The sequence below is a fragment of the Danio rerio genome, chromosome 11 (assembly GCF_052040795.2).
Source record: "Danio rerio strain M-AB ecotype USA chromosome 11, GRCz13ab, whole genome shotgun sequence".
Taxonomy (NCBI): Eukaryota; Metazoa; Chordata; class Actinopteri; order Cypriniformes; family Danionidae; genus Danio; species Danio rerio.
This window is the reverse complement of record NC_141031.1, coordinates 13,936,525-13,953,384: the sequence shown is the minus strand read 5'-3', so window position 1 is coordinate 13,953,384 and position 16,860 is coordinate 13,936,525. Positions and strand designations below refer to the sequence as shown.

The 16,860-nt window shown below is 36.3% G+C and overlaps 1 protein-coding gene across 14 annotated transcripts in view; it reads left to right on the top strand.

Moving 5' to 3' along the window:
- The window catches only part of mast3b (microtubule associated serine/threonine kinase 3b), a 75,004-nt gene that overhangs the window by 25,737 nt on the left and 32,407 nt on the right, over nucleotides 1-16,860 (top strand). For 9 of the 14 annotated variants that reach the window (XR_015502435.1, XR_015502436.1, XR_015502437.1 and 6 more), the window contains 5 exons: nucleotides 84-293; nucleotides 15,893-15,994; nucleotides 16,099-16,231; nucleotides 16,328-16,398; nucleotides 16,493-16,575. Coding sequence is in view for 10 of the 14 variants with exons in the window: in XM_087273478.1 (XP_087129604.1) it covers nucleotides 84-293; nucleotides 15,893-15,994; nucleotides 16,099-16,231; nucleotides 16,328-16,398; nucleotides 16,493-16,575 (599 nt within the window). In the remaining 4 variants the exon portion in view is untranslated. Of the gene's footprint in view, nucleotides 1-83; nucleotides 294-15,892; nucleotides 15,995-16,098; nucleotides 16,232-16,327; nucleotides 16,399-16,489; nucleotides 16,576-16,860 lie in introns of all 14 variants that reach the window. The other 5 variants (XM_087273476.1, XM_087273470.1, XM_087273468.1 and 2 more) reach the window with 1 other exon arrangement.

The following is a 16,860-nucleotide window of genomic DNA, read 5'->3' as shown; positions in this document are numbered from 1 at the left end:
ACCAAACATATTTAAATATATTCTTAGTATGCGTGTACATACTCTACATATCTAAGCTGCTAAATTCTATCCACGTTGTGCAGGCCACCGCTCAGATGGAGGAGCGTTTGCTGGACATCATCAGGCACTTTTCTCCAGACAGCACCCTGCCGCTGGGAGATGGAGTCCTGGGATTCATCCAGCACCAGTTGGTGGAGTTGGCAAGGGACTGTCTGGATAAATCCCAGAAGGGCCTGATTACATCTCTGTACTTCATAGAGCTGCAAGATAAACTGGAAAAAATGCTGCATGAGGTGAGATCGGGATTAAAGTATATATATATATATATATATATATATATATATATATATATATATATATATATATATATATATATATATATATGTTTGCACCTAATGTTTTGAGCTGTGTCAAATCATGTGCAGAATGACAATTGTTTCAGTATGAGTCTCATTGTTGATGGTGGAGATGTGGCCTGGTTGATAGATCACATTCTCTAATGTGGCATCTGTATGCCTGCAACCTGTGTACAGAAAACTGAAAGTAAATGATATTATAGTGGTTGAATATAGAAGAATTATAGAAGACTTAACTTTAAAGAGCCTCTATTGTGGGTTTTTGAAAATGACCTTCCATGGAGTATGTAACACAGCTCTAAGTGAAGGATAACATCCAGCTGAGGTTTAAATCTAAAAGTGCAGCTTGTTTAAAACTATTGATTCTTTAGCTAAATATTTGAGTCAAATAAATGAATCGAGTTGGGTTCGGATCTTTTGTTTCATTGTATCAAAGTTTATATGGATATGGACCAGTTTTCTTTTCCTCAGGATCATAACATGCAAGTGTCGTTATTATTGTTGGCTCATTTTGTGTAGTTTGCCAAATGTGTTTAATTGTGTGCGTAATCACCCCGCACGGCTTGTAATCACGTATCTATTATAGATCAGTGCTTGTACTGTATCTCTCAGGTTAAATCTGTATAAGGCTGTTTGCATATTGTGTCCAAAACCAAGGCTGTGTCCGAAATCGCATACTTCCATACTATGTAGTACGCTAAAATCAGAATGCGAGCCGAGTAGTATTTCCGAATTCATAGAATTCGAAAATCAGTATGCGAGAAGTACCGGGATGACTTACTACTTCCGGCGAGTTTCTGGGGTGCACATTCCATGCATACTATGCTATCCCATGATGCCCCGCGAAAGAATTCATGAAAGGAAGTGAAGCAACGCAACTGACGCTGGTATGTCACGTGACCATGACAAAATGGCAGCTGTTGTATGTCCGAATTCCATTCATACTTTTCACATTCATACTGTATAGAACAGGGCTATTCAATTAGTTTGTCATGGGGACCGGTTCATGAAAAGCATCCCAAACGAAGGGCCGGAGAGATAAAAGTTGCTATATGAGTGATGACACAACTGAATATATGCTGTATTTGTGCTCATAAAGACACCCACTTTGGCTTTTTCTACATTAAAATGTGAATATATTGTATTTTAAAACAACATAATTTAAACAGATTATTTTCTAATTATTCTTTATAATTTTTTTTTAAATAAACATTCAAATGTTGTATTTCAGAGCACAACAAAAGCAGTTCATTCTTGAAGTATGGCTTTTTCTACATTCAGACACATTCATATGTAAGGGTGTCACGATTTTGATTTTTAATCGAAATCGATCGAAATTTATGCTCAATTTCGATTAGCGAATCAAAAAATAGAATCGTCGATGCTGCCACGCCCACATGTCACGTCAGCTTGGCTTGCCAAGCGGGAAAAAAACAGGCTTTTTGAAGTGCTTGTTAAACTGCAGAAGCAGGAGACCCGTCGACAGAACTTAAACCCTCTCCTTCTTTCAATGAAGTCGCCGGTGTGTAAGCATTTTGGATTTCCAGTGAGTTATGTTGACAACGTTCGTGTTGTCGACAAAAAAAAAACACAGTTTCGCAAGCTCTGCTATGTACGTATTACGTACGGTTCGTCCGATAGACAACACCGGCATCACGATCCTCCGCCCGCCCCCGTTGCAAATCCGCTAGCGAAAAGTACACACTCAGGCCCTGTTTACACTCTTTGTTTTTAAATGGCATTTTAGAACGACAACGATTTGACATCCACAGTGGCGTGTGGCATATCTGAGCAGCCCTCCTTCCTCTCTACCTCTGAAAATGCACATCACGTGACCACTCAGACACAGACGCACATACAGCCTTGCGCTCGAGACAGCAGGTCCAGGCAGTCAGAGGACTGCTTCAATCTTTCACTCACTTGTTCTTAGTCATTTTAGCGAACACCTCAGATACTGTTGGCTGGTTCCTGTTGGTTGTGCGTCTTTTTTTACCGACGCCATATATATATATATATATATATATATATATATATATATATATATATATATATATATATATATATATATATATATATATATATATATATATATATATATATAACGACACCGATCACTGCCTATTCCCGAGTCCCGCAGAAAAAGTGATTGACAGGTGGTAATTATGTGTGTATCTTGCCTTTATTCATTTACTGTATGATTTGTTTATGGGTAAAACAAAGACCAAGCAGGTCAGGTAGTTTAAACGGTAGGCTACAAATAATTAATTGGTCATTAATTTATTAATTATTCATAATCGAAAATCGAATCGAATCGTGCCTTCAGAAACGAAAATGTAATCGAATCGAGGATTTGGAGGATCGTGACACCCTTATTCATATGTTATGTTTTAAACTGCATAACAATTAGGGATGCAACAATTATAGATTTTGGTTGATAATTATAGTCTGAATCATGGTTCCACGGTTATCACGTCTAATGTAAATTCAAGTTTTATATTGGGTAAGTAGCCATTTAGATGAACTGTTGTTGCCATCTGCGTTTATACATACATAATCATTTTAATAATAATTTGTCTAACATATCTTTTTTTTTTTTTTTACACTGCACTGAAAGGCACGCACAACTCTCACCGTGAGATGTTTTCTACTGCATGCGCCCGGAGAGACGTTGCTTCGCTTGTGCGCGCATATTGTCATACTTGCATTAGCAATAATAAACTTGCAAACAGAAAAGACGTGATATGGGAACGGCCGTTGCTATTGTTAATCTGGTGTGCGTGCGTATTAGCCTCGGTGTACATAGCCTACTTGGAACTTTAAACTAGCACACAGGTGACAGCTTGTCATAACTTTTCCGTGCAACAGAAATGTGGCTTAGAGAAACCTTTACGATTCATTAACTGTGACAAATTAAAGAGCAGTTAATAGTGAAATCAGCTAATCGTTGTATCCCTATTAACAATAACAGTGAGAGGCATTTTATACAAAACATATCTAAATGTTTTCGGCTGTCCGCACCACTCTCATGTGGTAACTCGCGCTCTGCGCAGCCTCTGCAGCTTGCGCAGTATTGAACAGACAGACGCACGTCACCTCATAACTATAGCGGCTGTTTTTAGACTGAACATGGTATAGAATGTACTTTTCTAATGGCCGAGTAGTACTTTTTAAATTCAAATGCAGTACCTACTAAGTAGTAGGTGGTTTTGGACGCAGCCCATTTTAAAAATGTGACATGTGCTTCTTCCTTTACTGATTTTTAAGTGTGTTTCTGAACTGGTAATACTTTGCTGTTTGCCTTTGCTGCGGCCACCATCAGCCATAAATACGCACACGCGATGAGGTCAATTTTCAAAATAGTTCAACTTTTGCAACTACGTGGATTAATACTGAATGTGTCTCATTCTTATTACTTGGGGTTACTTTTAAGAGTAGAGCAATATGCTTGCTTTTAACTGCATTGATTTATTGCATTCCTGCATTGGGTTCTCGCATATTTTCTGGTTGCTGTTTTATAGCCGTGGTGGGCTTTTCTCTCTGTCTCGTGCTGTACGCAGTTAACCAATCGCAACAGACTGGGTCATCTGACCAATCACCGCAGATTAGCTTTGCGCTATGGAGAGGTTTGGGAACAAATGAATCCCAAAGATTCATATGGGAGTCGCTGGGATAATTGGGTAAAAATAAATGCATATTTTAAGACAATGAAATAGTTTTTTTGACCTTGCACGCATATCAGCATGTTGTTGGAGACCCCTAGAAACCAAAATATGACCTATAGGAGCTCTTTAAAACAGTCATGAAGGTCTAGATGGGGCATTTTTGTTACACAAGTTCCTGTTTTGTTTTTCTTCTTCTATATTGATCTTACCACATATCTTTGATTTGACAGTTAAATGTTTTTTGACAGTCAAAAGTTAAGAAAAAAAATCTAATAAATAAAAAAAAGGTTGCTGTGCTAAGCACAATTCTGAAGCTTTTATTCATTTAAGTTTGCCTTCATTAGTGTGCCATGTAACTTCATTAAAGAAAGAATCTGATCAGACACTAGTCATCACAAGTTGTTACATTTGAGAGAAGCGAAACTATGAAAATAATTTTTGCTGCTTATGAGTAGGAGTTGGGAAATTTGCTAATGTTAAACAAATCCTGCTTGCATGAAAACTAGTTTTTTTTTTCTTATTTATTCCTACTTCAGTAACTTATGGCTTTTTCATGGCAAGATCAATATAAACATATTATGTTATAACATCAACTTCAATAAGAAGTAATATTATGTTGAATAACAATTCAATAAGACAAAACAACACTTCAAATTGTACATTTAAAACATTAAATCTGATTTTTCAGTCCAATACCTGATCAATTACATTTCTTCCAGGGGAGACATTTTTTAAAAATCATTCATCAAAGTGCTCTCAGTGTAAACAATCTTGTCTAGCAGTAAAATTTCACATTCTAGCTAAATAAGTTTTATGGTGAGAGAAGCTTGATGCTAGTATCGAAACACTGTCATCACAAAACAAATATGCATTATAAACAATAAAATTGTAAGTCAAAGACACTTAAAGTATTTATCGAAAAAAAAATCCAAAATCTTTTATTCACATGGCTGTTATTTTTAAAAAGAGCACTATTGTGCCTTGGACTAATGATTAGGGTTGGGTATCGTTTGGGTTTATTTCGATGCCTGTGCTAAATCGATACTTTTTAAAATGATACCCAAGCCAAAACGGTGCTTGAACTGATACTTTTGAGCCACAAAATTATGGTGGACAACTCTAGAAATTTTTTTTGACAAAATCTTAAAAATATATATTTTATTAGAAAAATATCACTTAAGTATAAAGTAGACATCAATTCATATTTTATATATTTGAATTACATTAATACATTTCCTTTGATCATTTGTTCAATTATGAAATTACATTAGCTTACTACTAACCTGTGGAAAGGCTGTCATAAAAATACTGAACTCCTTGTACTTTTGGAGGGTACATTTTACCATATATCACAAAATACTTAAGTCATTTTTTTCATGCCTCTCTCTGCAGTCTTCATAAACGATAATTAGATAACTTGAACTCAAAATAATCTTTCTTGTTTATTTATTTGACAAGTAAATTTGTACTGGTGTAGGAAAACACATTTCTAACATTCAAGTACATCAAGGCACATTGTTGCACCTGTAAACTTTAACAGATAAGCCTACAGTTGAAATCAATTTCTTTTGCCCTCCCATTCATTTGAAATTATGTTTCTTAATTTTCAGTGTTTCCTAAAAAATAATTATTCTGGAGTCATAAGTTGTATTTCTTATTGTTTATTTCTTGAATAAAATCAGTTTTTTTTTTTCTTTAAAAAAATTAAGGTCAGTATTATTAGCCTCCTTAAGAAATATTTACTGTATATTTTTGATATACACAACAAATCAGTTCCAAAATAATTTGACTAATTATTTTAACTTTCGTAGTTACCTGATTAAGTATTTAAATTACACTTTAAACTGAAAAAAGACGTAAATACATAAAGGAACTTTGTCTGAATACAACTGTCTTGCAAAATAACTAGTAAAATGTTATCTACTAACTGTCACTATGGGGTAGATAAAAGTAGATATTACAAATGAGTTAGTTAAACTATTATGTTGTTATGCAAAACTAAATGAGTTGAAAATGACTTACATGAGCATGACTGAAAACTTCATTTGATCATTGTGTTACATCTGTTCTTTGGTACTTGCCGACTGTTTGTAAATTCAAGACTGCATTTCCTAACATAAAACTATGTACACTAGATTTCTAATTGATAATGGTCTCTGCATAGCCACGGACTTCCTATATTAAAAGTGTTAAAATCGCTATTACCTGTGTCAATTTGGGCGTCAACCTCTGACGAATGCAGGGAACTAGGCTAATGGGCGCAGCACTGTCACTGACAGAGAGAGCGAGTGCCCGAGACAGCGAGTGCTCGTGACACCTAGAGTGTGCAGAGAGAGGCCTCAGTCATATCTCTGCAGTCTGCCACCGATGGCTGATCTCGCTTCCCTGTGGCGTTTTGACACAAAAATACGTGTCCAAATTTAGGGGGCCAAGCTTGTTGACACGGGGACTCGTGGAAGAGTGCTCTTTAAATGGAATTTGATACCACAAGTTAAATGGAAAGAAAAAACCTCAGCATTTCGCGACGCTGGTGTCTGTGGTCCTTTTAATGTTATCAAAAATCACTGTTTACATGGTAATCTAGACTTTTAATCAGAGTATTGTCTCAATCATATTAAAATAAGAGCATTAGTGTCCACGTACTCATTGAAAGTGCCAGATTATGTCAAAGACTTCCTCTTTCTCTGTCTTTGAGCCCTCAAATGTGCCAAAAAACAAGTTTGACGTGTTTCCCATTACACGCAAGTTTTGTAAAGCATCTTTTACGTCGCTGTGTCAGAGTCCTTGCTTGTAAAATACGCTTTAGAACGCTTAGTTCAAGCAAGTTTGATGAACGCGATCATGCGCGCCGATCTGAAGAGAGTCTCTCTAGCTCATCAAATTCGCTGTACTGCGTGCGTTGCATGCGTCCGTCCATTCCCTAAGCAACAAGAACAAACGCCTGACATCGCCTTTCCGTATTCCTCAAAGTTGTTTAGAAATAAATATTTAGAGATGATGTGACAACGCGTACTTGCGTGTGCCTTTGATGCATCCCTTAAAGCTTCTTATGTCCTTGTCGCAGCACCAGTGGCACCGAAATTAGGCACCGAAATTCATATGCTGATTTGATCCAGTACATAACGGTTACAACGGTATAGCACCGTGTTTCAGTGCCCAACCCTACTTATGATTTCTTAGTTTTTCTTTTTGAATCCCATATCCAAAGAGCGCCAACGCCTTAATTACCCATGAAGCACTTTTTTGTTTTATTGGATTGTGAGATGTTCTGTAGTTTATCATTTGTGTGTCAACATTTGTGTTATCATTGGAGCAGCCAAATAAATTTGATTTGGCCTGAGTATCGTTGACCACAGCTTTAGTAATGGTGGCATTCAAATATTAAATAGACTTTGACATGCAGTATAATTTTTATGCCCGGGCACTGAGGTTAAATTACATTTTACTTTGTTTGTGAGAAGTTTCCTCACTTTGTCAAACAGTTCTAAGCTATATACTGCTGCTTTTGTGAGTGTGAGTGTCATCTTGGTAATCCTGTTCTTTTCTGATTATGCCAAAGCCAGCAGGTGGTCTTAGATGCGATGGTTGGGCTCTGCCAGAAATATCAGGCTGTCGGTGACATTAGGGCACAGTTGGTTTCTGTCACCGGTGTTGTTGGTGTGCTGCAGATGTTCTGCCGCTGATTTTAAGGGGCCAGAAATGTTGCAGAAACTGTGACCACTTCCCCTATAGAGAGTGTGAAATGTGCCATATTCCTCAGGGTGTTTTTACTCCAATAAATAATCTCTGATTTTTTAAAAATACCTTCCACGATCTAAGAGTTAGCGTCGTGTGCGTACATTTACATACATGTGAGCGTTCGCATGCATATGCAGTTGCGCGTGCCATTTTGTATATAAATGCATGCGTACCCTGCAGCAGAGCTTTTGATTAGGAATATAGATCTCTCTGTTCAAGCTCCGTGCTCATCTTTTGCAACTACGGGGTGTTAGTTTCCATAGCAACACTTACGCCCACCCTGTATGTAGCGTTCAGACAACCCCAGGCAAGACTCTGCACTGTCAGATCGCTGCTGTGCACTGGATGTCGTGCTCATAGATAAGGCTATTAAAGTGTTTCCCACTTCCCTTAGTCAGCGGTGCCAAGCGCAGGGCTCCTGATGCTGCAGTCATCTTGCAGTTTAACAGCTTTAAATGTTCAGCCATCAACCTGTTGGGATTGATAGTCCTATTCAGTTTTTTTCTGGTTGGGATGGGGTTGCGTTACTTGTCTGTTCTGTTACTTTGTCATTTTCTTTCTGCCTTCTGTAATTGAATGGTCTTTGGTGCTTTATTTTGACTGTAGTTGTCTATTTTATATTGTTAGATTGATATGTTGCCGATGTAAGATCAAGGATGAATGTTGGAGGATATAATTTTTAAAAATTAACAAAGTTAAATGGTACACAGTATATTTTAATAAATGTAATCACCAACAAGCACTGCCCACAGACCTATGGCTAAACGTCTGGTGCATATGGCACACTTTTCTGGAAACACTTCAGCTGATTCAAGTCCTGCTGTGATTGGTTGAAATATACAGGATTTCTGAGAGGCGAGTGTGCAGCAATTTTAACTAACACTCCTGGAAACAAGTTTGAGCACATGAAAAAAGCTGCGATGATGAATAATGTTTAATACACACGGGATTCTTAAAATTTTTTTGTTAAAATTACTAGAGTGTTTCAATAAAAAATGTCTTCTGAGACATTAGCTATGTTTACATGCGCACTAATACACAAATTTTATTATGATTAAGACAATACTCTGGTTTAGAGTCTACCATGTAAACAGCTATTTTTGATTGCCCTAATCCAACTAAAGTCATAATCGAACTAAACATAAATCTAATTATGACATGTTGCATTAGTGATGTGCAAACAATAATTATGCAGAGAATTCTGCAAGAAATGGACATTATGAAGTACCTCTGAGTTTGTCGCGGGGGCGCCAAGCATTGAAGTTAATTATTAGTATTCTTTAAATACTTCTTGGTAGGAAAATTATCAAGTTTGGCACTCTTGTAGGACGGTCATGACCACTTAAACTTAGTCACTTGATCTAGAAAAATAAAAATGTTCGCACTTTATTTTGATGGTCCGTTTGTTGAATTTAAGTTACATTGCATCTACATGACAACTAATTTTCATCAGATTATAAATAGACTGTTAAGTTGGAGTTAGAGTTAGTGTTAGTTGACATGTACTTAAAAAGTTTCAGTTAAATGTCTGTTAAAGGACTGTTAAATGTCAGTATCAACAGATATTAAGCAGACAGTCTTCTAATACCCAAATGGACCATCATAATAAAGTGTTACCAAATTTTTTTACATCTGATTCCTCTGCTAATGTTGAATACATTTGACACCATACATCAAAGTTCCATAAAGTACTTTGAAATGTGCATTTTTTTTATTCGATGTTTGATGTAACCTCCACTGAAACATAAAGAGAGGGACGGATATATAAATAGTAGCTCTTTTCCTTTTTAAAAAGCAGCCAATAGTGTTTCGCTTAGCTCTGCCTGTAAGAATGATTGAGGTCAAGTGCAGCAAATGAGAAGCATTTTGAAGAGGGCGGGGCATGTCAGATACTAGAGAGAATTTGATTGGTCACGAGGTGACTTGAAACAAATCGTTGATCTGAAGTGACAACTGCAAACTTTGAATAATTACTTTAGTTTTATATTTATTAGTGAAAATATCTAATAACTCTTGAACTTAAAGATTCCACCTATTAGCAGCCATTTTGAAAAATACTTTATTACATTTTTTTCACTGCTAATCCTACTAAACTGAACCAATTCGTACCAAATTTGCCTCAGATCTTTTGGATCTTTGGACTGAGCCGTACAGATGACAGATTTTTTATATGCAAATTTGTTCAAATGTTATGATGTTTCAAACTCAACAGGATTGACCTGAAATTGGTTAAACAGCTTTCAAACTTGAATCATTTGAAATAAAATTCTTTTATATACTTCATTACCACACGTCAATGCTGGCATAGTGCCATCTATGGCTCTGGAGATATCAAAAATTCTCTTTTGAATCATTTGAATCGGTGCTTAAATTATTAAAAGTATTTCAGAAAATCCTCAAATGTTCCTTGGGTCATGCCCAAACTGCTAATGTCCATTTTTCCAGGGTGGGCTGGGCCACCTGCCCACCATTTTGAAATTAAGTTGTGTTATCATTTTGAACCATTCGTAATACCCAATTATAATTCTAAATTTTACTACAAAATAATTACTTGTATAAAATATTTTTTTTCTGTTTTACTTTTAATTATATTTTATATATACTGATTTTGTAATTGTTGATTATATTTAATTTAGTTATATTGTATTGGTTTCATTTGTATTTACAATTTTCAAAAAAAAAAGTTACCACTGTAAAGTCACACTGGGTCAACATTGTGTTAGGTTTCAATCCATGTGAAAAGAATGCATAATCCCAGTAAATAAAACAAAACATATTTAATAATGTCTAAATAAAAATGTAGTATTTGGAACAAACAGGAATGAAAATAACAGTATTTTTTAGTATTCATACAGCAACACAACTTTTTTCTAAGCTTTTCTTTTCTAAGCTTAAACTCACTTAAAGCAAAACTAAATGTTGTAAATGGAAATGAGCTGTACAAACAAACCAGAGGCTCACGTACCTCAAGTTTGGCACAAATCCATGTTTTGCCTTCTTTATGTAAATTGCATTATAAACGTCACAGCCTGAAGTAGAAGCCAGAAGAAGAAGCCAGAAGATGAATAAAAAGTCTTGTATTCAGTGAGGTAATTAATTTAAAAATACATACATAATTATACATTTTACTGGTTAATATTTATTTTCTGGTTTAACTGCCAGAAAGAAATCCATATTTTCAGACTTCACTACTGTTGTTGTTTTAAAAAGCAAAGTAGCCTTAATGCGTTTATGTATTGTATTAATATTTTTATAATATCCCATAGAACTCGTTTTTTGGTTTCTCGCATAATAATTACACCATCAAAGATTAGCACTATCATAAATAGATTGTAAAACTTTGACCAAGCATATTTTGCTAATGTAAACAGTGAGGACAAACAGAAGCTGGGCATCATTAAAAAGCTCCTTGCTGCAGGGCCACAAGTCACAGTCGAGTCTGAGCTGCCATCTGCTTCTGATGGAGAGAGACTCGTCGGCTGCAGTGCTAAAAAAGGAAACGCTTCATTGTTTTGATGTGACGGTTTGTGTCAAGTTAGAAGCATCCATGTTTCCTTCAAACCCCTCTACCAGTGGCACTTGGCTGTCTGTGAAACATGAATCATGCATCTTCTCATGCTAGCAGGCTGTTTAATGCTGATTTGATAGCACGTCTCCTTTGCTTTGTTCAGCTTCATCAAATGCATTAAGATGCGGTAATTTTAGTTTTTCGTAGGAGTCGCCTGACCGAGCATGATCCCTTGTTTACTCGGCTTTTGTCCTAAACAAGCTTACGCGAGGAGACAGCAGCTCAGGATAGATGAAACCGTTTTTAAGTGCTCCACCGCAGACAATTGCGTTTAGGATATAATCTCTGAATATTTCGGTTTTGCAGTCTAATGCTTGTCACATCTAGATTCGATGAGCACACAGAGTTGAAATTTGCACGAGTGCCTGGGAAGGGTTTGATCCTGTAGCACCACAGTATAAGTAGCTCATTACCTCCCACTCCCACATCCCACGAGCTAGCAGATTCCCCTGCACAAACAAGAAATAACATTCCAGTCACTTCGCCAAATACTGTCCAGTGTTCAGGACAGACAGAGTGTTCTTGAGTCTGTTTGTTGACTAGCACAGCATGTTGCTCAAATGGTGAGCCTTATTAAATGAATTCATATTTAATTCAAGCTTATTTGACATTTTATTCCCCCCTTCGGTCTAATAATGTTAGTTGACATTTCAAAGTGTTAGGATGCTGAATATTTCTAGACAAAGGATGTACAAGACATGTATTACAATTCTAAATCAATGGATTAGATTTATGTAGGATGTAGTATGTCTAATTGACCCTTCGCTAAGCCACACCCAAAAAATTGCCACACACCAGTCGTGGCTTAGCAACTGTAGCTACGCGCGGGAGGTCTGTCAAGCTTTCGAGCGAGGGGAAAACAAGCCAAAGCGTTGTGCATATGGATTGTGCAAATCTGGTACCCGATATCCTAAAAGTTTGGACAGCGTGGTGGAATTTTTTTTTCCCTTTCCAAAGCCTAAAACCCTGGGGGAGAAATGCCAGCGTGGATCAATTCATGTGAGGGGCCGTAAAAGCAGCACAATCCAGTCATATTTCTGTCTGTTTCAAGGTCCTAGGTCATAGGACTTCACAGTACAAAATAATTGACGTACTCGGGGTGTGAATTGTAGGCGGGTCAGGGGGGATTGACTTCTAATTTTAATCCTCGATCCCCCCTAAAGGATGCCAAACCGCCAACTTATCCAGCAAGTTTTTACACAGCGGATGCCCTTCCAGCCGCAACCCATCTCTGGGAAGCATCCACACACACATTCACAGAAACACTCATACACTACAGCCAATTTAGCTTTCCCAATTCACCTGTACCGCATGTCTTTGTACTGTGGGGGAAACCTAAGCACCCGGAGGAAACCCAAGCGAATGCAGGGAGAACATGCAAACTCCTCACAGAAAACTCTCCACACAACCAGCAACCCAGCGATCTTCTTGCTGTGGGGCGACAGCACTACCTGCTGCCCAACTGCTTCGCCCAGCAACATTATTAATATTTAAAATACAGATAAGAGAATAGTGTTCTCTGATATGTATCTTAAATAATAATATTAAAAGTTTAAATATTAGATAATATAAATATACATTATATTTGTCCACCAATATAATGCTTTATACCAATTCATTTCAATCAACTTTTATTTATATGGCACTTTTCTACAACCAAGGTTGACCACAGTGCTTTACACAAGTAAAAGCAAATTATACAATACAACTGAAAAGGAGACGATGCAAAACAATACAAAAATGATCAATAAAATCAATAAAACACAATACAAGTGTCAGTGCTATGCATTAAAAGCCAGTTTAAACAAGTGAGTCTTAAGCTTGGCTTTAAAAAGTGGCAGGACAGTGATTGTACGAAGCTCATTTGGAAGAGTATTCCAGAGTTTAGGACCTGCAACTGCAAAAGAGTGGTCACCCCACTGCTTGTATCTTGACTGAGGGACTTTAATCAGAAGTTGGTTAGCAGATCACAAAGCTCTACTGGGTTTGTGAATGTGCAAAATTTTGCATAAATAAGTAGGAGCAAGACCATTGACGGCATTCAAAACAAACATCAAAAGTTAAAAATCAATTCTAAACTTAACAGGGAGCCAGTGAAGGGAGTAGAGAATTGGTGTAATATGTTCACTTTTATAATTTTTAGTTAACATGCGAGCAGCAGCATTTTGCACAAGCTCCAAACAATGAAAACATGACTGGTTAACTCCAACATAAAGTGCATTACAGTAGTCCAAAAGCAAACTAAAAAAGCATGGATTGCTTTCTTAAGATCAGCCTTGCTCAGGAAGGGCTTGACTTTAGACTTCAGCAAAGCTGAAAAAAACTTGCTTTAATCACCGAATCAATCTGCTTATTAAATTTTAGAGTACTGTCTAGTCTAACACTGTCAAGTTTTTGTCCATATGGCTGAAGCAAGGAAACTGAGATGAAATGGTTGACCTCTTAGAATTGTCAAACAGAATACACTCGGTTTTGTCTTCATTTAGGCAGAGAAAATTTTGTAACAGCCATTTCTTAAAATCATTTGCAATCAAACATTTGCTAAAAGAATCAAAGTGAATCTAAAAGGTTTGGTGTAACAGTAGTATAAAGCTGTACATCATCAGCATACAAATGAAAAGAGACATTGTGATTTAAAGTAAGTGAACCTAAAGGCAGCATGTACAAAGAGAACAAAACAGGGCCCAAGATGGATTCCTGAGGCACACCACAGGACCAGTTTAACACAGCCCCTTGAAACCCAACTTGCTGGGCCAACTGCGAAAGGAGGACTGAGTGATCCACAGTGTCAAATTTCTTATTTGAAAAATCATTCTGTGAGATGATTTCATAGTCGCTTTGATTATTAGTCACACTGAATCAATAAATGCAATTAAATCTTTTGTTTGTTGTATTCTGTGCTTTTTTTTTTCTTTTTTTGCATAATGCTTGTGTGCTGAGAAGCTCTTATTGTAAAATATGTAAAAACTAAGATTTCTTGGGTTGTTTCTCATAAATGTTTTAAGTTTCCACGCCAACGTGATTTTACTACTGATCATACAACTGTGCTTTCCAGAAAAGATGTTCAATTCAAGTTTTTTTGTAATTATTTTACAATAATTATTGTTTCAAAGCAGTTTAACAAAAGGTGCACGGTGAACTTTAACTGTTAAAAGCTATTAGTTACTAGTTGATTAGTTAAAGTTAAGCTGCAGTTATATAGTATATAGGTTAGGGCTGCACAGTATATCGTTTCAGCATCGATATCGCAATGTGTGCATCTGAAATTGTCTCATCACAATATATGCAGTGTTAAATCTGAATTATTGGTGACTTCTGGTCTACAAAACTGTTTGTAATTACTGTATTTATACAAAATTTGTAGGATTTATGCAAAAAAAAAAAAAAAAACTTGTCTTGTTTTGTTCCAAATATGTAGATATCAAAGTGAAAACAGGGTTATTTTGCTACTCCACAGAAAACTGTCAAATAGAGCTATTCAAACGATTTTATATTGCAATATATATCACAGAAAAATAAAATACTGCAATATCGGTGTTTCCCAATATCGTGCAGTAGGGCTGGACAAATAATCGAGAAGTAATCAATATTCTGAACATATAATATAACATATATAACATATAATATAACATTTTTCAGGTCAGTTTTTTCAATGACTTTCCCTACAGCGTGTGGAGTAACTTGACCCCGCTCTGTTAAGGCTGATTTAAACTTCAGCATTGAACGCACGGGTGTGGTCAGGCACAGGCTTTTGTGCAGCCGCATACCTGTGCACCTCTCAAAAATGAATCTGCATGTCACACGTTTGCACTACATTGAAGATGATTGGAAGCTGCACCAGAGATGACTTGAGACGGCATATTTTCCATTATAATAAAATTATTTTTACATAAAAAGATTTGTTTACAGAAGATTAAAGAAATGCACTGCTTAGCATATTATTTGTATAATGTTGTTTTATTTAGAAGAGATACTGCTTATTTTCTACTTTTAATATGAAAACATTGAAATTAATTAATTTATTAATTTAATATATTTTCATATTTTTATAAGAAAAAAGTGACTGTTGGTTTTTGGCAGTGTGTGTTTTAATTTCAGTTTTTCAACGTTGATGTTCAATAATTAAAATAGTAGATAGTGTGTTTCTTTTAATTATTTTAAAACCAAGTAATGCACCTTTCATTCAAAAATCTCTCATTTGTAACCTATGAGTATAATTACTGTACAAAACTTATCAGTGAACTATGAGGGCAAAAAATAAAAAAATAAATAAAAAAATCGTGCATTAATTGTAATCGAGTTAAAATGTTCAATTAATCAAGATTTAGATGTCAGGCCAAATCGGACAGCCCTAATGTTGGTGATGTCTATGTGTACATGTTTAATCAAGTCTTTTAAGTGTGTGTGTTGTCATCTAAGTCTTGATGCAAATTTGCATGAAAGCTATGCACAATTGTGTTTGTGAATTTATTTCGATTAATTAGTCTTATATTTTTAGGCGTATTCATATACTGTATAATAAGATCAAGAAAAATCTTGCCTTGTCCATGTGTGTTTGCATTGCTCAGGCGCTGGATCGTTCAGAAAGTGAGGAGGTCTCCATAATCACTCAGCTGATCAAGAAGATCCTCATCATCATCTCTCGGCCTGCACGTCTGCTGGAATGTCTGGTCAGATTCTGCACCTACATTAAATCACAGCCCTTGAGTCATATTCCTAACAGATCAACACTTCACAAACTGTGCTCCTGATTGTCAATGTCGTGTCTCTGTAGGAGTTTGACCCTGAAGAATTCTACCATCTTCTAGAAGCTGCAGAAGGTCATGCCAAAGTTGGCCAGGGCATCAAAACAGACATTCCTCGCTATATTATCAGTCAACTTGGACTCAACTGGGATCCACTTGATGGTTTGTTGTCTGTCATTTATCTGGTGATGTTTTTGTTTTGAACGCCTGTCAGTTTCTTTTTAGGCTAACGTTGTTATCGTTAATATCTTTTGACAGAAGTTGTGCAACTAGAGGAACAGTTTGACTCTGGGCCCACGTTGACGGTTGATTCTCAAGAATCTGCAGAGGTAAATGCATCACAGACAGATCTGGGGCATTGAATAACTCTGCCAGGTTTTTAAGACGTCACTAATGATACATCCTTCCTGTTGCTTGAAGCAGAATAAAGTTTCTACACCACTACGGAGAAAACCACTGGAGAGTGATTTTGAGACCTTAAAACTCATCAGTAATGGGGCTTACGGGTAAGCAAAGCAGGTTATGATGATATTTATTATTATTATTATTAATATTATTATTATTATTATTTTTATTATAAGGACAATCTCAGCTGGCAAAGCCTACAAGCATTTATATATAGATTAAGGGTGGAGCCGAACCCGAATACGGTATTCGGAAAGGCACGAATAGTGTGTTTTTACGAATACTTGATTCGAACAAATACTTGAAAAATTATTTGTATTCGGGAGCAAGAAAAACACTATATCAAAAAGCAGCGTTTCCTCATGAGACCACAGTGCATGCCCGCG